General features: G+C 33.0%; 1 protein-coding gene across 4 annotated transcripts; it reads right to left on the bottom strand.

The window, feature by feature from the left end:
- Positions 1–938: 938 nt before the first annotated feature.
- LOC120774948 (probable ubiquitin carboxyl-terminal hydrolase FAF) lies at positions 939–24,347 on the bottom strand. Of its 4 annotated transcripts, none has more exons than XM_040104840.1 (21): positions 23,810–24,347; positions 22,393–22,671; positions 21,954–22,279; positions 21,315–21,463; positions 20,265–21,250; positions 19,283–19,540; positions 18,599–19,198; positions 16,565–17,941; positions 14,731–16,493; positions 14,351–14,666; positions 12,847–13,000; positions 12,558–12,708; positions 12,191–12,499; positions 10,992–11,103; positions 10,819–10,928; positions 10,392–10,743; positions 8,952–9,211; positions 8,323–8,893; positions 7,867–8,259; positions 6,759–6,903; positions 3,743–3,827 (listed from the first exon to the last, which is right to left on the bottom strand). In XM_040104840.1, the coding sequence occupies exons 3-20, from the start codon at positions 22,211–22,213 to the stop codon at positions 6,775–6,777; spliced, it is 8,250 nt and encodes a 2,749-aa protein (XP_039960774.1). In that variant the 5' UTR covers positions 22,214–22,279; positions 22,393–22,671; positions 23,810–24,347; the 3' UTR covers positions 3,743–3,827; positions 6,759–6,774. The 4 variants fall into 4 exon arrangements, 3 of the variants coding, with proteins under 3 accessions (XP_039960765.1, XP_039960774.1, XP_039960781.1); XM_040104847.1 differs by having other exon boundaries at positions 3,759–3,827; positions 6,801–6,903; XM_040104831.1 differs by lacking the exon at positions 6,759–6,903 and having other exon boundaries at positions 939–3,827; positions 23,810–24,346.
- Between the last annotated feature and the right edge of the window lie 294 nt (positions 24,348–24,641).

Genomic DNA, 24,641 nt, shown 5'->3' with positions numbered 1-24,641 from the left:
TCTCTATTTATAAAATTATTTTTTCACTGCCATAAATATTAAAAAAATCAGCTGTTGTTTAAAAAAAATCAAATATTTGTTTATATTTTTTAAAAAGTTTAATTTATTTTTGTCAATTCTTTGCTTTTTTATATAAATAAAAATATTTCTAATTTTTAATTTTTGCAATTAATAATGCTCGTAATTTTAATTTGTTTTTTGGTTTAACTAAACTAAATATATTTTATAATGGAATTAATCATATGCATATAATTTGTAATAATTTCTTCCTTTATTATATTTTAGATTATTTTGAAATATTCGTAGTAGTAAATTGGTAGCATGTTGCAGTTATGTCGAAATCACGTAACTTAAAATTATTTATACACATTTTGCATTACGTTACGTTACGGTAAGCCGTTAGTGTAACGGAATGACAACTATTTTCGAATTTTAATTTCGCATATTGTTTGTCAGTTTTTGGAGCCTATTGGTTTAAATATTTTGCAACAAAAGGGTATTTTGGTAGGTATGAGAATATTTTGGCGCAATAACGTAGGCACATGAAACGGAAGAAACGGTTTTGGTAAAACTGTTTAAAATAATAAAATTTGTTTAAAACTACTGTTTTCGGTTAATTTACAAAAGATTGATGTACACATGAAATATATGATGAAACTAATAAAGTTAAAAAAAAGGGTGTTCTAGAAAAGCAAATTCAACGCATAACAACAAAACATGATGTTTTTGAAAATGAAGCAAAAGAAACACAGTTAAAAAATATATACGCATATATGTATGTATATATTAACAAATTTTACAATCCAACGATTCGCTGCTTAATCAATTCTAATATTTTCCACTCACTAATACATATACTTGGTATTTATTTACTGTTTAGTTTTTAATTAATTTCTTTTTTATTTTATTTTGTATAATTAAAAAATCTAATATGTAAATAAAAATTAAAAAATTATATTGAAAATGTGTGTGCAACGTTGTACGTGCACTTCTACACGCATTTACATTCATTTATAAAACAATATCTTAATATTTTTTTACATATCTTTTGCCATATACTTTCATAACTAGCAGTTTTCGTTTTCGGTTATTCAGTTTTGCACATTTCATTACAATTGTTAGACGAAGCGCACGACCTTTTCAAGGCTCTGCGTTACTTAGTACATTTGGGACGAGCTCATACAATGCAAATTTGGCTTCATTTAATATGTGTTTAATTTTTTGTTTTGTTTTGCTTCGTTTCGGTTATTTAACTACTTTGTTATTGTTATTAATATGTATTCTTGATAAAGTTTGTTATATTTATTTTACATAATTAAATTAAATGAAAAACGTCGTATAACATTTTCGTAACTAAAAATGTGTAGCTATAGGCGCACACATACATACATATGTGTATATGTATATATGTTATATTTTAAAATAAATTTCTAAATATTTTATCATGTATAACGGTACTTGTGTGTACGCGTTAATGTTGAATTCAACTTTGATTTAATTACTCCTCATTTATTTAGTTAAAGTTAATTATATATATGTATGTATGTATTTATTACTGTTTATTAAACACTTTTTTTTTAATTTCTTTACTTCTTTTTCGCAAGCGTAATAAATGTTTAGTTATTTACTCTTTTAGGTTACCAGCATGTTTTCATGTTTTGCTTTGACTTAAGTTATTTTTATACTTATAATGTCAGGCGTTTAAAAAATATATTGTGAAAAAAATAGTAATAAAAACAAAAAAATAAAAATGTAGTTTTAACTTTGATATTAAAATATTTAGGTATGTAGTTTAATAAAAAGCATAAGTGTTCAGCTTTGAAACACATTGTGAAAATTAAATTCGAACTCAATATATGCACAACAAATCCAGCATAGTTGCGCCCAATACAGCCATGGCAGCGCAATGCAAATCACCTTCTTCACACCTTTTGCTAACTTTCTAATTATTTCGTTACTAGTATGGATGTATGCATAATTTATATATTTATAAGACTTGCAACTATCAGTGCTGCAATGTCTGCTGTACGGCACATACACATCATGCTTATACATACCTACATATACATATATTTTGTTTCAATATTTTTTAAAAATTTTATTATAATTCTTTTTTCAATTTTATTTATAATGTTTTTCATTGTTCCGAGTTAGTTAGCGTTTTTCTTGCAGAGCAAAAAATTAAAAAAGTTTTTAGTGTAGTGTCTTGCATTAAAATCAAAGTTATTTATGCGCTCTCCACGATTTACAGTGACTGTCTTACTTTAATTTGACGTATGTGTATGATTGTGTGTGTGTGAATGCGTTGCAGCAACCGTGTCTACATTCCTACTTTTTTTCATTTTTCATTCCAATTGCAGTTTTGCTGTTGTAATGCAAGCTTATGCTTCCAGCAACAATTTCACCAATAAATCAATTTATATTATGTGTGTTAGGTTTGTAGCTTCTGCTGACCTTTACTTCTTCTTACTTTACTGCACTTCAATTTAATACTATTACATAATCGTTTCGAATTTTACTTCCAAATCGTGCAGTTGCATGTGTATTCCGTTAATGTTTGTACGCATTTTTTTAGGTTATAGAATTGTGTATGCGTATTGTATTACTAATTATTTCGTATGAATTCCTTAATTATTTAGTTTATAACTAGTGTGTTGCATACGTTTTAAAAAGCCTGGCTGTGGCTGCGCTCCGGAGTAACTTGCACCGATTTTGAACGACTCCTTTGTGTACTTCGTGCGTTGCGGTATGCACCTAAAGTTTAATTGCGCTTAGAACGCGCCATTAACTAATGTGTCTGTGTAGTAGAAATAAGCAGCTTGTTCGCTTTGGAATTTTGCAGCCCGCTTTAAGGCGCCGGACCGAGTTTAAGCTGGTTTCCAAGCCGCTTGCACATGTTTTCAGCACATTCTGGCACATGCACTTTCGCTTGTTATGCTATAACCCGTTTGGGGGTTTCTTCTAATAACTCTCCCACAATCAGACACTACCTCACTCTCTCTTTCTATTCTCACAGTTTCTTCACTATCCTCTCCATCATTTCGATTATCGTTTGGTTTTATTATTTGCAATATTTTTTATTTATTTTATTATCATAATGAATAAATTAAATTAATAATATTTGCATCTTTGTTTTGTGTTTGTTTGCTTTGTTTCGCTTCGCTTTCATTTCCCCTCCAATCTATGTATATGCTTCTTTGTATGTATGTGTGTGTGTTTGTTTCTTAAACGTTGGAAAACGCACGTTTTACGTATATTTTTCCTTTTTTGCTCCTTTCATTCAATAGTATTGTTATTGCTGTTGCATATGTAGTTTTGGTTGTTTGTGTGTGGGGTTGTGTGTGCCATTTCCTCTATGAATTTTAGAGCTTCATCTACGTTATTGATTGTTGTTCATTGAGTGCTGTTGTTGTTGTTGCTGCTGTTATATTATCGCCGTTCTCCAATTTGGTTGTTGCTTTTGTTGCTGCTACTGCTGCGAGTGTGTTGATTAGTGTGTTTGTGGTTGGTGCGATTGTGGCTGTTGCTGCTGTTGTAGTTGTCGCTGTTGCTATTATTGTATTTACAGGCAGACTGATTGAAATCGTTGTTGTTGTTGTTATTGATGATGTGACTGCCGTCAGAGCAGCTAATGTAACTACACCCGCTGCTAGTTGTTGATTTTGTTGTTGTAGTTGTATGAATGCAGGCGACATTATTGCCATTGTCTGCTGCTGTTGCTGCTGCTGCGCTGTCAGCATTGCTTGCTTGGAGTTTTCGATGTCTGGGCCAGTCATCATCGTCGTCACTGTAGTCGTTGTCGTCTCACCAATGCCGCCGCTGGTGGACTGTATTCATATAAACAGTAGCAAGGCATCAATATGGTTTTTGTGGTTGCCACCATGCAGCAGCCAAACAAGTTGCATGTGAAATGAGAAAGAGAGAAATTAACAATATAGTACATAAGAAATATTTTTAAATATTTTGTTTTAAAATCGATTAAAAAAAATTTTTTTTTATTATTTTTTTTTACAACACAGCCAAATATTTACAAAAAACATTTTGCAACGAAATAGTTAAATCAAAGCATTTACAATATTAATTCGTAATCAAGCATCAAACGTTTTTGCAACCTAAGAAATCTAAGCCTCAGCTCAAGTTCACAGGAACACAGGGCTAAAAGCTAGTTCCAATAAAAGCTAAAGGGCACGGTGAATTGGAAGCAGTGAAACTGTGGTGTGTATGTGTGCTTGTGTACATACATACATACATTTGTAGTAGTGTTTACGTCAAGCATGAGTATGCGTCCAGGTGTCACAGGTGCTATACAAACTCCTTTGTATGTAAATGTGATAGTTGTACATACATACATACATTTAGCGAATAACTCAACAATCTTATAAACTTCGAACTTTTTAATGGAATAATATAAATATTTATACTTATCAAACGGATTAAATTAGCACCGAAATCAAGAAATCAAAAAATAATCATATTTGTAAGCAAACTGAAGAAATTTAGAAAAATAATAAAAATGAGTAATTAAAAAATTACACTAATTTTTAGCAATTTTGCGACTGTGATGTTAGAGGAAGTTACTTGCTAATTTCCGGTTGCTAAAACAGAAAATTATATTTAAAATTTCCTTTATATTTCAGAATTTATATTCGAATGTTGAAATTAAATCTTACATAAAATTCCTAAAACCGATTTTATTAACAAAAACGTTAATATAAATAACTTAATGATCGTTTAAAAAATTAAAACATAATTTTTAGTGTCAAAAAACTACAATGAAAAGAAAAATAAAAAGAGACAAAACTACTAAAAAAAAAGTATTAGTAAAAAATTAGAAAAAAGTTACATTTAATTAATAAAAAATTATAAAAACAAGCTGTAAATTTATTATATTGCGAAGGATTTAAAATTTCATATTTTAGCATAGAATTTAGCTTCTCATAAGCTACAAATATGGCAATAATTTTTTAATTTATCAAAAAATAATAAAATTAATATTTATTTATTGAATTATAAAAAATAAAAATTTATAAAAGTTATGAAATAAAAAAATTAATATTTATAAAACGTAAAAAAGTCATGTAATTATAATTATAAAAACTAATATTTCTAAAAAGAATTAAAAAATTATTAAATTAATTTAAAAAAAATATTTGAGATGTCCTGATTTCGAAGTCAATTTAGCTTTTTTGTTGTAGAGGCAGAAACATTCCTAAAGTAATTTCGAGCTATGGTGCCGAGTTGACAGTTCATGGCCGGATAAAAATCCGTGTCCGTTCTGGTTACTTAGACCCGATTGTCGTAGGAACGGTTGGTGGTAGTTTGACCCACACAACTTTTATTATCATTTTCGGTTTTAGCAACAAAAAATTAGCTAGAAATAACCTCTAACATCACTGTCTCAAAATGACTGGAAACGATTTTTATACATTATTACTATTAATTGATGTTATTTATAAAAATGAACTTGCACAATGTTAAAAAAGGGTTTTTGTATTAACTTTTAGAATAATGGATAAGTTGTTTATAGAGGAATTTAAAATATAAATTAAAAAATATATTTATTGTTTATGATAATTTTTTTTGATTTGTGAAAACGTTCAATGAAATTTTTTTTCAAACAAGTTTCTGTGTAAACAAAAACAAACTCATTTTATATAAACGATGGATAAGATTTTATAAAAATAAAGAAAACAATGAAAAACACTAAACTATCTTAATTGAACAAAATAAAATAAATAATTTAATAAGATTATTAAAAAAAAATTAAAATATTAATTTAAAAAATTAAAATATTAATTTAAAAAATTAAAATAAAAAACTAGATTTCAGAAAAATATTTATACAAACCAAAACAAACGTATTAATTAAAATTGTAAAAAAATTAAATAAAAAAAATAAAATGAATAAATAAAGTAAATACATAATAATATACATACATACATATGTATATAAGAAAAGGAAAATTGAAAAATGTATATACAAAATTTAAAATAAAAAACTAGAATTCTAAAAAATAAATTATAGAACAAAAATAAACATATAATAATTAATTTCCTATTAAATTTTCATACTTTTTATACAAAAAGAAAATAATAAAACCAAAATTTATATAATAAAAAAAAAAACTAAAAATATTAATTATTACAACAACATATGTAATAATTCATTCCCTACTCAACTTACATACATACATATATACTTTTTTATATAAAAAAAAAGAAAATAATAAAACCAAAATTTAATATAAATGTGACAAACAAAAAGTATATTATTATCATTAAAAAATGTTTGTTTGATTCTGCAGATTTCAAACACAAAACCACCAATTAACCTGGCACATTGTTTGTTTGCGAAACAATTTTACAGAACAAAAAAAATTAACAAAAAAAATTGGAAAAATAGCGAAAAAAAATTTTGCACTATCTATAAATAAACGCATTTGCGAGATTAGCTGCAAGTGTGATCAAATGCGAATGCCGCAATTCAGTGGGTGAATCAAGTGAAAACAATACACAACATTACGCTGCAATATAAATAATGCTGAATAATGTCAAATAACGCCAAATATTAACAACACTGCGTCAAATGCTAGACAAACAAGTGTGTGTGGGTGTTGTATATGTGTAATTGTGTGGATGTGTGTGCGTGAGTGTATGCCGCTGTGATTATTGTTGATTATGGTTATTTTGTTTTTGTAGCTGATTCTGTTGCATTTTATTTGCATACAAAGCGAAAAAGAGTATTTAAGTTCAACTAACTTTGCGCTAAAGTAAATTAAACTAAACGGCTTGAACTGTTACCGCGTTGCTGTTGCTGTTGTTGTTGTTGTAGCTGTTGCTGATGGTGTTGTTGTTGATGTTGTTGTAGCTGCTGTTGGTGATGTTTACTAATTCCCAAGGTACGCTAATAATGTATTTATACATATATATATATATGAAGTATATATAAATAAATAATGTAAATAGTTTTGGGTATATATGTGTATGCATTTGTATATATGTTTGTGTGTGTGTTGTTGGTCAAATTTGTGTCATAGTCAGCGTAGACGTTGAGATGGAATATAAGAATAGAACAGCCAAAACAATTAAGATCAGATGATTTTGTTCCAAAATGGCAAAATGCATGAATGTAAGGTACAAATTTCAAATATTAATTATATTATGCTGTTAAAAGCTAAATCATGTTATTTTATTTTTTTTTTAACACTTAACACCGAAACCTTAAGTCGGTTAGATAAGAGAATGTAGTTATTTAACGCTATCAGGGATTAAAGATGTTATGAGAGATTGGTTAACAGCAGAAACATGTCTTATACAACTTATACATACATACATATATATATATAAGATATGCTTTGATTAAAATAATATTAGTAAGACTTTCGCATTACTATTTATACCATATTAGTGAATTTGAAGTAATTTAATTATTTTTATATTCTTTGGCATGACATTTAAATACTCAACTAATTCAAACACTGATCAGCATTCCTTAAAATATATGTATATGTATGTGTCTTTCAAGAACCTACTTATATCATACAAATCTCAGTAGAAACAACTATGAACACATGTAAGGATCACTTCTAACCTCAAAATACAAGTATATATATACTAATATTTCCTATACACATCCATACAACTTCAAATTCAATACCCAAAGCATATTAAACAGAAAAATATAAAATTTTTAAACTCCAACTGTGTTAACAAAACAATAATAGTAATAATAATAGTACGTAAAACACAAACAAAACTAATACGCTAGTAGATATGCTTGAAAATCTCATTTACCCGCTGCTCTGGTATGCTTAGGAGTGTACGAGTACATTAGAAATGCTACTGTCGACTTTTAGGGAGGAATTACCGTTTTAGGGGAGAGCGTCAGCTGTTTCACACTGGACGTCAAACCGTTTATGTTTGCATCTGTGTTAGCTTGCTGTTGTTGCTGTTGTGGTTCCGTACTATTAACTGCGGTCAAAACCCCACCACTGCTGCTGGTCGAAGTGGTTGTAGTTGTTGTTGTATGACTATCAACCGCAAATGTATTCGCAACAGTCCAATAACCGGTGGTGCTGCCGCTGTTCACCGGTCCCACCATAAACGGTTTGTGTGCTGGACTAGCGGGTACTGTATCATCATCCACAGCGGGTGCATGCAGCGTCTGTGCAATTTGTTGCTGCTGCTGTTGTTGCAGCTGCTGCTGTCGCTGTGACTCATCGGCTGGCTCAATATCCGACTCATTGGTCTCCTCTTGTTCCTGCACAAAACATTAATTCAAATCACAAATCATAAATTAATTGTTGTAGTGTTTTTAGCATACCTCTTCGGGACATAACTCATATGCCATGGTGCACGTATTCTTAGCGGATTGTGAACGCTCCAACATATAGCCATTTGTGTTATCATTGCTCTGGGCCGGTGGTGACCATGAATACGAATTGTATTGACAGCTGCGTTGCCGATCCAATTCATCTTGCAACCACTCCACCGCCATGGTCCAATGCCGTGCGATACTGGCATTCGAATTAAGCATCTGTAGGGCCACTTGTGATTTGTGGAATAGTTGTGTAAGGCATTTAATTATTTGGTATGCGCGCTTTTGATAATGCGTCTTTGTGCGCTGTATCGTCTCCAGCAGGCCTTCGCGTTCCTCCGCTACACCGTTTAGGGCATTATGTATGCGATGATGTTGCCACGAATCTTCGATTAACAATATATGCAACAGCAATTCGGTGTGATGGCGCATATCGTGACAGTAGGCGAAACCACATTGCCACAACAGTTCGGTTAGTACAGCACGTGAGAAATGTGGATTCTCCCAGCTGCAATACTGCAGCAATTTGATGCCCTCCTCGCCAACAGCTGTGTCCTCGATTAGTTTCTTAATATAGCTGTTTAGGGAGAAATATAAGTATGGATAATTTCAAGTGTTTCACTTTCACAACGTACCCCGTTCGATTGAAGAGTATGTCAGCACATTCTGGAGATAATGGCACCAATTCTTCACGCCTAATATTTGAATCCTTAAATGGATTCTCAAGTGGTTGTGCATTTTGATTCGAGTTTTGGCATTTGTCAGAAATATCGCTGCAACGTATTAAATGCGAGACCACTTGATGCAGTTTGCTCAGTTCGGGATATTGATACTTTATCGATGGACCGGGACCCTCGTCCAAAGCGACTTGCATGAATATAAACGGCACATTCAACTGTAATTATATAAATATATATATTTTTTTTAAGTAATAGATAATAGAAATTAATAGTTAAGGCAATTACAAAAAATAAAACATTATTAATCTCAGTAAAATTATAATTCTTAAATTATTTTGAAAATAGTTAATATAAAAATATAAAATAAGTATACTACAGCTTTAATTACAAACAAAAAATTAAAAGGTAGATACACTAAAAATATTTTAAAAATCAATAAATTTTTTTAAAATGTAAGTAAAATTATTTTAAAATGTAAAAATATTAAAAATATAAATATAAGCAAATAAGTCAAAAATAATATTAAAATTGTACTACAAAATATTGTAAAAAAATCGGAATAGAAAAAAATAAAAATAAAGGAGTAAAAAATAAAATAAAAATAGGAAAAAAAAGAAAAAATTCTAAAGAAAAAAATAAAAAATTAAAAAAAAACAAATAAAAATAATATTTTTATTATTAAAAATATATATTAAAAAATGAAAAATACTAAAACAATATAAAAGAAATAACAAAAAATATTAATAAATAATTAGAAAAAATAAAATAAAAAATATTAAAACAAAATAGCAAAAAAAATTTAAAAATAAAATATTATACAAAACTAAAAAAAATTAAAAAATAAAATAAAAAGTAGGAAAAAATAAAATAAAATAGTATCGAAATAGAAAAAAAATAAATATTACTAAGGAAAATTCAAAAATTGTAAAAACAAAGAAATAATATAATAATAATAATATAATAATATTTTTATTATCAAAAATATATGTATATTAAAAAATAAAAATTCTAAAACAATAAAATATGATAATATTTTTAGTATCAATAAACCTATTTTTTATTATTAAATATACATACATACATACATATATATTAAAAGAAAAAACAAAAAATATTAAAAAAAAATCAAAAATATTAAAAACAAATAAAAATGCCAAAAAATACTAAAAAAAATTAAGTACAAAAAAACCTATTCTACAAAAAATGTCGGAAGAGGTAAAATTAGTTTAAAAATACATACATAACACAAAAATAATAACATATTGCATATTCATATTTTCTGCACAATAGTATTACAATTCTTTAATATTAAAGAAACATTAAATGTAAATTAAAAAAAAAATATATATATATTTCCAATAAGAAAATGGAGATACGAAATAAAAAGTCACATACCTTCAACAGTTGTTGCTTTTCCGGTATGCCCAAGCCCACATACATGCTAAATAGACTAAAATAGTGCGGCAAATGTTTGCCATAATCGACGGCTTCACACTTCAACAAATCCAAGACGCTTATTAAAATCTGTTCACACAAATTGCTGCCTTCGTAGCCAGCCAGCGGCTCGTCGGCTATGGCAAAGTGACAGAAGAAAACCACCAATTTGACAAACACAGTGCGAACTTCCGGCGATGGTGCCATCAATATATATTCACCCAAACGGGATGATGGATTGAGTAGAGCATTGGCGGCGAACCATTTGCGCACGAGCGAAGAGAACCGAATGTGATGTGATAAAGTGTCGTACCTGGAAAGTGTAAGCAAATCAAACATAAGTATGAATATGAATTAAAAATGTCCGATATAAATAAAATAAACGTACCACTCAATAACCGGTCCACGCAACGATTTTTTCGTTCTAAATCCTGTGTGAAATAAGAATTGCGATGCTAGTTGAACGCCTAGCAATGAAAGCTCTTCAGCAGCTGGTGTCTGCGGTAAATAGAGAAAGTAAGCAAACATATTTAAAAGCACATAGCTGTAAAATATACGTACCATTTTGTCCGGACGTGTTGACGGTATACTACAGCTAACTAATTTTTTAATGAAATTGAAAAATTCCACCGAGAAAATACTCTTCGAGTGCAAAAATCGTACATTTTGATGACTGTGGAAATAAATTATGGTATTGGTATTTTTGTGTATCCTCAGCAGGGTTTTGAATAATGTGTTAAAAAAATAATTGCATTAAAATTTAAATTAATTTTTTTTGTAATCCCGAAACACTTAATTCACAATAAATTTTGAAATTTCAAATCAAAAATACCGTAGAAAAGAATTTAAAAAAAAATTTAGTTAAAAGAAATTTAATTTAAAAAAGTTAAAAATAAAAAAAAAAAAATTAATTAAAAAAATTACATTTTTTACAAATAAGAAAAAACTTTAACTTCGGTTTCGTTGCTATCCTTCACAAATTAAAAAGATTCCAAACAAGAACTTGATTTTGATGGGTTAGTTTTTATGACAGCTATATACTATAGTGGTTCCATCCGATCAATTTCTTCACAGATTGTACCTTTGCCGAACACAATAATTCGACCAAAATTTCGTGAAGATAACGTCAATTAAAAAAAGTTCTCCTTATAAGAACATGATTTTGATCGTTCAGTTTGTATGCCAGCTATATAATATAGTGGTAGGATATCGGTGGTTACGAAAAATGAGTAGATTCTTTGAGAGACAGGGACGTATACAAAATGTCAGCTCGACATATCAAAAACTGAAGGAATAGTTTGAGTATATACAGACAGATGGATACGGCTAAATCGGCTCAGCTCGCCATGCTGATCATTTAAACATATTTACATTTTATAGAGTCCCCAACGTTTCATTCTGCCTGTTTAAACTTCGTGCCAAACCTAATATGCACCCTTCAGGGTATAATTAAAAAAAAGGAATTTACATTTTTTCTTTTCGAGGTTGCGCACTACGTATTCTACCATTTTGAGCTAGAGCTTGTACAGAGCCAACCATATTCAATTCTCTAAAGTAGTGGTCGGAGGAATTTTACACATCCAAACAATTTATATTTCATCAATTTTTAAATCCGATTTTGCAATTTAAACTTAAATTTTCTCTTTTTTAAATGCCAGCATTTTGAAATCAAAATTCTAATTTACTTTTTAATAAATTTTTTTTTTTGGATATTTAACTAAAAAATTCGCAACCCTGTTCTTCAAATATTATGCACTCACCGCACGCTGCGTTCGATTGGTTTTGGCAGCGGTAAAACAAAATTACGACTTTCGGCCAATGACAACTGCTCCACACAGGGTTCGAATTGTATGGGTTTTTGATCGCAACGCGTATAGAAAAGCATATATGCATTCCACCAGCGCTTCTGCCGCCGGTATTGCATGCGCTTCAAATTATTATCGTAAATTTCGCCCATGTAATCGCCACCGAAACATTGCGCTTTCAATTCTTCATCTTCGTGCATTTTACATTCACTCACTTCGCCGTCGTCGAATTTATACCATTGTTCCTTGCCAGTGGAGGGATTTCTAACGAAATACAATTGATGTTATATTAAATATTATGCACATATAGAGTGCAACTTACTTAGAAAGTATATAACTAAAGTAATGGCCACCGGAAGCCTGTCCGCTATGTACCACAATGCCACTTAATTCATATTTGGTTGTTTCGCCATTCGATTGGCAATTATCACCCACCTCAATGACTTCACCCTCCAATTTGGCTAAGCCAGAAACTGAAAGAAAGAAATAAGAATCATTTTTGAGTTAATTTGATTAGCAAAATATGCTGCGGCAGTTTAGTTTTCATTAATTAAAAAATTGTGCGCGGAGTCCACTCGCTTATTCGTGTGTGGTAGGTATTAGTTTCTTACCTGTATACGGTTCCATATCAAGAACGCGTGGGAACTCAAAGTAATCATTAAATTTAATGGCGCAAACGCGCTCGTAATCGTATTCGAAACGCTTTAATTGAATGGCTAACACAGGCGGTAGTTTTTTTACACACAACCGCTTAATTGTAACTACCTGAAACGATAAAAGAAATAAGAGCTTGAGTATAATATGTGTATATAAATGAAACAAAATTGAAACACTATCGATAAAAGTCACGAAAATTTGCAATTTTATTCGCAAAAAATGCGAGATCATCAAATCTCTACATAACATTACCCTACAAACAAGCTTTCGAGTTTCTTTAATTTATCTCTTATGTTACGTTAGATTTGCAATTTTTACTTGTAAAATCGGAATTAAAAATTGAAAATTTAATTTTCCATCCAAAATCGGAATTAAAAATTGATAAAATATAAATCGTTTGGATGTGCAAGTTTGCCGACCAATACTCTAGATTATTGAAAAGGATGGCTCTTTGCTAATGGTAAGCTACGAGATACGCAATCGTGAACAAAAGCTAATTAATCTTTTTTTTTTTAATTTTTCAAAACTTGTGATTCATTTTTTTTTTAATTTTTCAAAACTTGCGATTAATTTTTTTTTTTAATTTTTCAAAACTTGTGATTATTATTTTTTTATTTTTCAAAACTTGTGATTATTTTTTTTTTAATTTTTCAAAACTTGTGATTATTATTTTTTATGTTTCAAAACTTATGATTATGTTTTTTTTTTTTTTTCAAAACTTGTGATTCATTTTTTTTTAAGTTTTCAAAACTTGTGATTATTATCTTTTATGTTTCAAAACTTGTGATTATTATTTTTTATGTTTCAAAACTTGTGATCAATTTTTTTTTTAACTTTTCAAAACTTGTGATTCATTTTTTTTAATTTTTCAAAACTTGTGATTATTATTTTTTTTAATTTTTCAAAACTTGTGATTATTATTTTTTATTTTTCAAAACTTGTGATTATTTTTTTTTAATTTTTCAAAACTTGTGATTCATTTTTTCAAAACTTGTGATTATTATTTTTTATGTTTCAAAACTTGTGATTATTATTTTTTTTTTTCAAAACTTGTGATTCATTTTTTTGTTTTCCATCCGATATTTGGGATTAGAAATTCGAATATTAGTTTTATTAAGATTTTTATAACTACAAAATAAAAAAAAATTAATTAAATTTTCAGGTATGTTTTTAATATATTATCTGCAACACTAACTACAACAATAATAATAACAATCTAACAAGATGGGAAAATTCTTAAGCAGTTATAACAAAAAAAACACGTGGAGAGTAAAATTTTGAAATTAAAAAAATACCATTTTAACTAGAGCCTTATGCATATAACCTACTTATACCTTCTAACCTACATTTATAAGTCCAAACGATATCAAAAAAAAAAAACTTTTTAGCTGCCACAATCACAAATATTTCGTAACACAATTCTGGCGACAATTTAATAGTAGAAACCAATTTACTTACTTTTTTATCACATTTATCACAATGGTATGCATCAGCGCCCTCTAACAGTTCCCCTTTGACATACTGCTCCAGCGATTCTGTTAATGAGCTATGATTTCGTATATCCACGCTGAACACACTGAACGGCTCCTCCTTGGAATAGCGATGCGGGCACTCCTGACATATCTTCTGATCGCTAAACGAACCACCCAAAGTGGCATTCATCAGTTGCGTATGGCCCAAGGCCTTAAGGCCTTCATCCAGACTTTCGAAGAGCGACATAAAGAATTCAACTGCATCTTGTTGCTCGCGCAAATTAACCGGTTCACCTTGTAGTCTAAAAATAAAAGCAAAATCAGTACGTAATCATAAATTAAGTATTCTAGCCTCATGCAACTCACTTAAAATATGCCCACAAGCCACGTGGCACATAGTATTGCAACGAACTGTGACCCAGATGGCCAAATATCGCCTGCACATATTTCAATATGACCACGTGATAGTTTTTCCGCACATCAGTGCCGCTGCTATTGTCTTCACCGTTACCAGCACTGGAGAAAAGCGCACTATTTATGCTAGCCACATCAGTTTCGCCGCTGAAATCTTCATTCTCAATTATAGCAGCACCGTCAGCCTTCAATATACCGACGCGTATGGATGGCACCATATACAATTGTTGCAACACCGAATTCATGTAGCATGTGGCGCCGGCATTCTTCAAACCACAAAATCCTTTGACGGGTCGTGGACCAACCGGCGGTAGAAAGTCCCATTCACGTAACGGATCCGTATCGGTGCACACGAAATCGATTAGTGTGTTGGTCAGCAATTTCATGTTAGGAACACAATTCTGGCAAAGTGCTATCAAGAAATCGCAAGCCGCCGCTATGGTGTGGGGACTACGACAAACGGGTGGGGGTGATGTGGGATTTCGCAATTTGTTGAACTTCCGCAAGTGCAGGTATTCACGTGAAGCCGGAAAGAGGAAAATATCAATAATCTCGTCGATCAACTCGGTAAGTTGGGCTTTGGTCTCCGGCGACAAAAAGAACATCAATTCTTTGGCCAAACATAGATGACCCTCCAATAGATCCTCATGCACCTGTATGTCACCGGTATGTATAACATTTTCGCGTATCTTCTGCAGCCAATTGATCTCCTCGGTCAGTAAGCCGTCCCCAATGTTCAGCGGCCAATTGCACACACTGCCATAGGAGAGTGTGCGGCAGAGCAATTGAAAGAAATCGGCGCACGTTGCCTCGTATTGTGGCACGAGCGTTTTCAGTGAATTCACCAGCAGATTAACCATATAAGCGAATGGACGACGATCACCGGCACAGTAAGTGCATGAGAGAAACAGCTGATCGGCGGCGATTTGACGCACATGACGTGATGGATTCTTCAATATAAGTGATGTGATGAATTTCGGCCAAATCGGATCGTTGTTTAATGCCTCGTTAGCACTGGGATTAAGTACCAATGAAATGGTTAGCACTTCGAGCGCCTCTTTACACATGGCAAAGTCCTGCGCATCCGGCATTGTTATATCATTGGCAAAGTCATTTTTATTGCCAAGCGCTTGCAGATTGCCACACGATGATGACCAAGCCAATTGTATAACAGCCTTAATGGTCGCTATGTCTGGGCATGACCACTGCAGTGTCGAGCTGAATAGTATGCGACAACGTTCACCCTCGGCGCTGGCCGAAAGCATTTCCGCGGCTAAATTTTCAGCCAATTTTGTGGAGATGGCACGCATAGTGCTCTCCGAATTGTTCGGTATCGAATTCAGAATTTGCTTAAGTATTTCAACTTGTGAACGTGCGCCTACATCGAAATCGCGTAGCATCGGCTCGTCGCCGACACGTGACAGCACATAGCCGACCGTGTAGAGGAACAATCTTGCAAGGTGTAGCACACAATGAAATGCCGCACGTTTGGTATGCATATCGGCGTTGGGTAGGAAATTGTTTTTGGTCAACAGCTCGAGTATGAAATGTGCGCAGCCCGAATGTAACCAAGCCGATTGCACTTGCATTGCCGCCTCACCGTAGGGATCCAAAGCTGGTATCAGCAAACCATTCAAAACACCCAAATTGTAGAGCACCTGTGCGGGTGTGCCATGCAGAAATAGCATCTCAGGCGTGCATTCCTGAAGATTGATCTGTTCACAATAGAAAATTAGAATAAATAAGTGGTAAATAAATGGGGTTTAAGTTGTAAATTCTGCATTACCTGGTCACCATCAAAGGCGGTCGTATTTTGCACTACAACACTGCCGTTGCCTACGCCCACCGTTTCAGCCTCTTCCTCTTTTACGCCACTTGGTATAGCGCTGCTGCCACTGACGGCTTCCGCTGTCACCGCGGCTCTAACAACGTCATTGGTGCCGACCTGCAGTTGTCCCTGCACGCGACACATGGTTTGCAACATCTTTACGGTGTGCCAATCACATGGCAACAAATGCAACAATGATTTTGCGCTCTCTCGCAATCGACCATGATCCAAGTCGCTGCCCAGTTGATACAGCTTCAGGAAAAACTCGGTATATTTGTAGTTCTGTGCGATGATCACTCCGGGCAGCGTGCTCTCCGACTCGACACGTTGCATATCGGGACAGGGACGTGGCGGTGAGCCGGTGCTAGAGTCGCTGGATGAATCGGGGCTACTGGCCAGCCCTGGACCGACTGGTGTCAACTTGGCTGTGAGTATCATTTTATCACGTATGGCATACTGATACAGTGGATTGATCTCATCGCTAATCTCAATTAGTTCACCGTTATTGTAGAACAAATCGACTTTTATGTTGGCTGGTGAATTGCCTTTGATGCGTTTCAATAAATTGCGCTTGAATGATGCCACTGTTTCATTACTGTGTGTTGTCACCTCAATATCGTCAATGGGTCGGCCGGGATTTTGAAAGCGTATATAGAGACTAGTATTTTTGCCGCGTGTCACCCGACTAAGGGGCAATAGATAGCGATCGCCATTAAATGAACGATCACATTCTTTTATATACTCTTGCAATACTTTTATAATACGGCACATTTTCTCAGCTTCAATAAAACGATCCTTGATATCCTTCGAATCGGCATCCGCTTGACTAGGATCATTTGAACTGTTGCTGCCAATTGTTTTGCCCAAAATAATTATATTACTATAATGTGTACGTAGTCGTTCGCAGCATTCGGCAATGAACATTTCATGAAAATCACAAATACTCTCTTGCAGGCGCGGTCCTAGCGCTGTCGAAACCTCTTTTAGCAGATCAATAGCCTTATTGGCGATTTCTTCACCACCCGTGGTAATGACTCGCCACAGATAGTCTTTACCAATGAGATCCTCATTGTCAAGTATATAACCGCGATGTATTGCTTTCAATTTATCCTCCTTGGAGTTGACAGCCTTGAAGAAGCGTTCGAAGCATTTGATGCCACTCTCAGTCAACAATTGCGGATCGAGTTGTAAAATATTGTTTTCGAAGAAGTCTTTATTTATGCCTGGATCCAGGTCGGGTTCTTCGCCCATTAATTTGCCAAACCATCGAAAGCACTCTTCACGATCACTTGGAAATACTGCGTTTACCGCCAGGCAGTGCCAAATTTGCTTAGCCTGTAGAAGAGATATAAATGTAAATGGGAGTTATTATATTTAAAAACATATTAAGCTTTAAAATAAAATACTATAAAAACTTAAATTGTAATATAAATGACATTTATATAAAATCGGTTCTAGAACTACTTGAATCTAGCCGCGCTGACACGGTTGACTTGCTTTATTACAAAAGTTGGGTCAACGTAACCGGAATGGACCCGGGTTTTTATTCGATTAAGTACTGTCAACTCGCGAGTTTTTCTCAAAATAATTTAGGAAATGCTTTTTGTCAATAAACAGAGGGTTGTGTTGTGCACTGCCGGCAGAATGACCGTAAAATTAAATGTAGGATAGGTCAAATTAAAAAAAAATCAAACGCAGGTCAACCTAAGGCCAATGCTTAGCATATTAGGCTAGAACGTCTACCCTTCCGGTAGAGTCAGACTTCTAATTCCTTTCCAGTAACGTAAAACCTTGTCTATTACTAACTTTTAACCCTTTACAGATACTTTTATTCTTAATTGTTTTTGTTGTAGCAGCAGAAAACAATCCTATAGTAATTTCGAGGAATGATGCCAAGTTGACAATTCTTGACCGGATAAAAATTTGTGTTCGTTCCGGTTACTTAAGCCCGACTGTCATGTAAACGGTCTTACCCTAAGTCTTATTACTCACCTGTTCGGCACACAACCACAGTTGCCCATCCTTCAGCAAGAACTTCAGAAAATCCAAGCGCTCTTGTATTTGCATATTATGTGGATATCTTCCGTCGATGCATAATGTGTTCGGCTCCACATTCGGCATCTCAGCGATCATAGTGCGTATTTTGTCCATATACGTAGTTAAACTATTTGTCACCAGAATCACCAAAGTATAGTCGTTTTGCAAACGCTCGATGACTTGTTGACGATTAAGTGTTTGCTGTGTACGCGGTGCATGGCTGGGCAAAGAATCGTATAGGCAACAGATTTCACGTATTAAACGTAAAGCGGGCAACACCCAATTATCACCACTCTTCAATTCTTGTACACATTTATCTAACCAGACAATTTTCTGCGCGTCACGCTCCTGCGAACAGCTGTAGTCCAAGATTTTTACGTGTGCCGCCAAAGCTTGATCCAATACATCTGGTTGTATTTCCTGACTATGCGCCAACGTCCAAAAAAGTTTCAATACTTTTTGTGCCATTACACCATTTTTATCATCTTCAGCCAAGCGTCTTATCAATTCAAGCAGTCGTTCACGTTGACGCTTATTGGCGTTTGTCATGCTTGTCTAGTATAGCGTGGTAAGATGGAAATTTGAGAAATTGTTATTTTGCTAGCCAATTTTTTTAATTAAACTTGTGCTATTTACTACCTGAAACGATTCGAAGAGATGATCCAGCTGTTCGGGTGTAAAATCCCAAGCCAATTTCGCCAAGAGATCATGCACATTCTTTACAATCGCCTCATGTTTACCCGCTTGTGCACGCCAAACGGCATCTAAATCCTCTAGCGTCAATGCGTGCTCTTTGATCAGAAAGCGTATGATTTTCTCCAGCTTCTCAACATATTGGGGTTGATGTAGCGAATCTTTCAGAACAATACCCAGCACATCAGAGTCTTTAATCCAGTTCTTTTAAGAAAACGGAAATATTTTTATTGATATTTGAAATAATATTTTCATAAAAATTTAAAAAAATATGTTTTGTTAATTTACTTATGTATGTTGTTTTGATTTTTAGAAGTTTTCACTTTTACCTACTTTCTTCTTAAAACCTAAAATCTAAATCTAAATATTCCATATACCCAAAAGATTAATTTTGGAATACAAATTATTTTGTTTTTCAACTTCCAACTAAATTTTTTATACCCTGAACAGGGTATATTAAGTTTGACACTATGTTTTTAACACCCAGAAGGAAACGTCTGAGGCCCTATAAAATATATATTTAAATTATCAGCATGGTGAGCCGAGTCGATTTGGCCATGTTCGTCTGCCTGTCTGTATGTTTTTCCGTCTGTCTGTATATACACGAACTAGTCCCTCAGTTTTTGAGATATCAATCTGAAATTTCACCCATCTCATCATCAAAATTTAGTTCTTGTATGAAAAAAAAAAACTTTTTTTTTGACAAGATATTTTCAAGAAATTTCGCATAGATTATTGTCAGAGGCAAAACTATCCGGATAAATTGCTAGATCGGACCACTATAGCATATAGTTAACATACAAACATAGTGATCAAAGTCAAGTTTTTGTACGGTAACTCTTTAAATTGTGATAGGTATTACGGCTTCAGTGTCACCGAAGTTAAAGTTTTTCTTGTTTTTCTATTTATTTGCTAATTTTGTACTCACAGCCATGCGCTCCGCCGTTAACCAGTCCATTTCATCATCTGGCAAGCAGTGTTGTAATTGCTGCGTGCGATGTGAATAATATGAAACAGAGCTGAGCACCTTATTGATTTCATTTAGTGCATTCATTTTGCCATTGAAACTAGAGACTTGTAGTAGACGTAGTATCATTTTCAGACGAAACATTTCCAGATCTCGTATTAAATCCTCTTGTCCTGGCAAACGACTCGCCAACAAACGTGCCGACTTCACAATACCGTTAATGTAATCGTTTCGTCCCTCTGGTTTCGCTTCACGCTTTAATTCATCATCGGAGAAACTATCTAATAGATCCAATACCACATTCCAAATTGGCATGAAGTATTTGGCAATAGTAGCAGGTGTTAATAGCTCACTGCACTGCCCGAAAGGACGTAGTAGACTAAATATCAACGCCAGTGTTAATTTATTATCTTGACTTTCGTCGGACGCCTGTGACGATTTGCTAGTCTTACTGCTTAAATCTAAGCCAGATCCCGACGACTCGAGTCCACTTTGCTCTTGATTCTTCTTTAACAACTGCAAACCACAATTGAATCGCTCCAGCAGATTATCGAAACCGCCAAGCTGACCGAAACGATTGATTAAATCAACAAGCCAGCCACGGGGATTTTTAGGCTCTGGTGGTGGTTTAGCAAACATTTTATTAGCGTCTAATACGCCCCATAGAAAATCCGGTGCAGCAAAGCAACTGGGTTGACGTGCGGCATTGAATGTATTAAACTTGTTCTCCGGATCAAAGACCATAGCAAGCAAATCCAATAAATAGGGATTATCACGCGGCATATGTATGGCAATTAAATGGAGTAACTTGCCGCACGACAATAAAATGCAATGATGGATATTGTATTTCCATGAATTAACCGCCTCGTCGGTAAGGATTTTTGAAAAGGAAGTAGTAAGCGCATTGCGATAGAATTCCACACATGGTTCGCAGTCATGATCCACACCTAAAGTATTAAATAAAGTATAAATTTCTGTTTGAATTTTTTACACATCAAACGTTCTACATACCTGCTGCGGTTAGCGCAATTGCTGCGTTAAGCAATACTTCCAACTCTTGTTCAGGCAGCACTGGTACAACCCAACGCGGATTTGAGATCTTTTGTGTCAATGAACGCAATTTTAACGTAGGAAATGATGAAATCAGTTTTTCGGGTGTTCTAGTAATTTAAAATGAATATATACTTTAATGCACTAGCCTAAAAAATTTGAATTTTATGAAAGTATGAACAAAGATTGGGTACGTGTTAATCAAATTATATGACTCATTCATTTTATATGTACTACTAGTTGTGTTCTTGTTTTTATTAGCCCTAACATTTAAATTTCTCCTTCTTTTGCATTTATATTTGTTCATGTTGCGATAAGACACGAACAATTTTAAAGTTTACTCAAAAATGTATAAAATAAATATTATTTGTTGTCCATTTCAAAGAGGAAAGTGTTTAAAAATTCTAAAAAATAATATTTATTAAACTGTTGCCAAATTCCCTGCAATATATTCGAAATTCGAGGAGTAATTAAAAATATTTCTCTTTTCATTTTAATTGTTTACCTAACATGGAAAAATCTAAACTTTAAATGTTTAGTAAAATGTAACTCAGATGATACAAAGATCAACGGTAATAATCTCGGTAATAACAAGCTTACATGTTGTCCACAACAGCGTTGTTGGCCGTTGTCTCTCCACCTTGCGAAGTTGCATCCGGATTAACTGTAGAAGGTGTAGGTTGTTCTACACTGCCATTGTTAACACCTCCCCCACTACCACCGCCAGTAGTATTCCCAAGGGTTGTGCCACTATTACTATTTAGATTGCTATTTGTATTTGCCGTGCCCACATTTGAATTATCGTTACCGGTACCACCACCTCCCCCGCCTGTCTGGCGTCCGCGCGTATCAAACGTCATCTCTTCGTGGTAGTTAACAGAGGCACTAATACTGCTGCACTTTAACAATTAAATGCAACTTCTAATCTATTTGGAATATACGTCGTTAATGTTTATATAAAATATATACATACATACATTTATTGTATATTATAGTCTAAACTTTGTTTTTCTTTAGATTTGGCATTAATTACAATTACCTTTTACAGCCACCGCCGCTTCCACAGCTGCAACCTTTTGATTTTGTGCTTCGTTGTTATAGCCGTTGTTACTTTATGGGTATAATCTATTAGTAGCTGTAGCAATAATTATTACTTTATTGTTTATATTATTGCTTTATTTTTAATTATCGATGAGAATTATTTTATATATTGCTTGCTGCTCTTTTACCTCCTTGACCCTTAATTAAGCACAAGCAATTTGATGATTTTGCTATCGGTCATTTACATATTCAATAGGGAGAAGCATAAATCCATTTACTGAAAATAAAGTTAGCCACAAAAGAGAATGCGTTAGAAACATTGTAGCAGAAATCACTTCAGAATCTGATAAGTTGCGATGAATTGGAATGTAACCGCAAAGAAAGATGGAATTAGCCAAGAAAAACGGAAAATCAATACTAATAAAATTTGTTAGACGTTGTCACATTTTTTTAATTTTTATTACTAATTCATTCACAATATAAGCACTTTAAGCAATATAACGTATTATTTTATTTAAATATGTTTCTAGTAATATTACATCACTTTGTTCTTTTACATTATTAGCAATAGTGTCGCTCTCCTTGTTCCAGAAAATGTTCTATATGTATCTTCGCTAGTTTTCGCATTTCGTTTTAGATTTAAGCGTTTAAAGAATTCATTAATATGTTTTGAATAAAATATTTCTACACAACTTATTAGCCAAATACAGGTATTATTGTATTATGATTGTATATATACACGTTTTAATTGTTTTAGTTTAAAAATTAAATCATATTAAAATTATTTTAATTGACACCTTTTCACTATATTGAACCGGTGTAAGTTTGTTATATTGCCAGAAAGTGTTATGTAGCAGCATATATCACAGAATTATTAATTGCTAGGTTTATTTCTACTTCAAATTACGCACTCATCTAAGTTCCAAAAGCAGTCGTAAGACAAATTTCGCATGTATAAACACAATGTTAAAAATTGAGTTGCATATCGATTATTGATTTTTATATCCCATTTTTTCCTTTTCACATTTCGATGTTCGGCTCAGCTGCGCACTTTTCGTTGTTTACTCATCACTACTCGTTTCTTCACACAAAATTGTTATTCAATTGCCTTTTTATTTCTAATTCGTATAAATGCGATATTCGTTTATGTTTACGACACTTTTGTAAATTCTTTTAATAATCTTGTTTGTTTTCCTTCATTTTTTTCCCCCAACAGCGAACTGACTATTCAAAAGCAAACACCGAGAATCTTCGCAATTTTCTTTTAAACAATGCCAGTCCGTTATCGCTCACTCACTCTCCCTACAGCTGTAACCTACTCATTTTCTTGTCTTTCTCGAATGCATTCTTTTCGCCGTCGCTAAGTCTCCTTTTTCGCAATATCATATTATTTCTTCCTTCCATTCCAAACTCACCATTTTTTGCATCCGCCCTATTACCATTGGATTGCAGTCGAATTCCGCTTTGTCTTGATTTTGCAATTATTTGACCACTTTACAATTATATACCACAACTATGCACAATTAGCAATGATCACTTATCCTTTTGATTACTTTAACTTCGGCTCTTTCTTTTCAACTACAACGTCACCGTCTAATCAAGTTAATATTTTTTGAAGATTAGCGAATTTTCCATATCCCGCAAGCAAAATCAGCCGGCCAGCAGACAAAATGGCGACTCAGCCACTGTGGTGAAATAGGATCTTCCTTGCTAGACTCTTGCTGCTCCGCTTTGGTTTTTCCTTCACTATCTCTCCTATTTTCACGTAATTTTTTACAATCGAAAATTACTCGTTTAAACAGATTTACAGATTTTTTACGAAGTTTAACACCTTTCGTTGTTACTAAATATTCTTTTCTGTATATTAATTAATTTTAAATTTTATTATTTACTACAAATTCCCTTTGCGTCGTTTTATAAAAATCAGTCGACACTTTTCGGGAATCGTTGCAAAAAACTTGCCGAGTTCTTTCGAAACAAGACGTCATTTGATTTTTGGCAGTTATGAGGTGAAATATATCCAATATATTTCCTCGAAAGAGTTGCTAAGTGTAAGTAAAAATAATTTCCACAGAAATATTTGTATGTACCATTTTTAAAATTTGACAATTAATAAGGTGTCTAGAATATCGTATATGTAAATATTAAATAATCATTAATTACATGATGTATATTATCATGGCTGGGAAAACTTAAAAAAACACAAAATTCTGTAATTGGTTAGTTATACTAGAAATAAAATTGTAA

Source organism: Bactrocera tryoni, chromosome 1, assembly GCF_016617805.1.
Source record: "Bactrocera tryoni isolate S06 chromosome 1, CSIRO_BtryS06_freeze2, whole genome shotgun sequence".
In the NCBI taxonomy this organism is placed as follows: domain Eukaryota; kingdom Metazoa; phylum Arthropoda; class Insecta; order Diptera; family Tephritidae; genus Bactrocera; species Bactrocera tryoni.
This window is presented reverse-complemented; position numbering and strand designations above follow the sequence as displayed.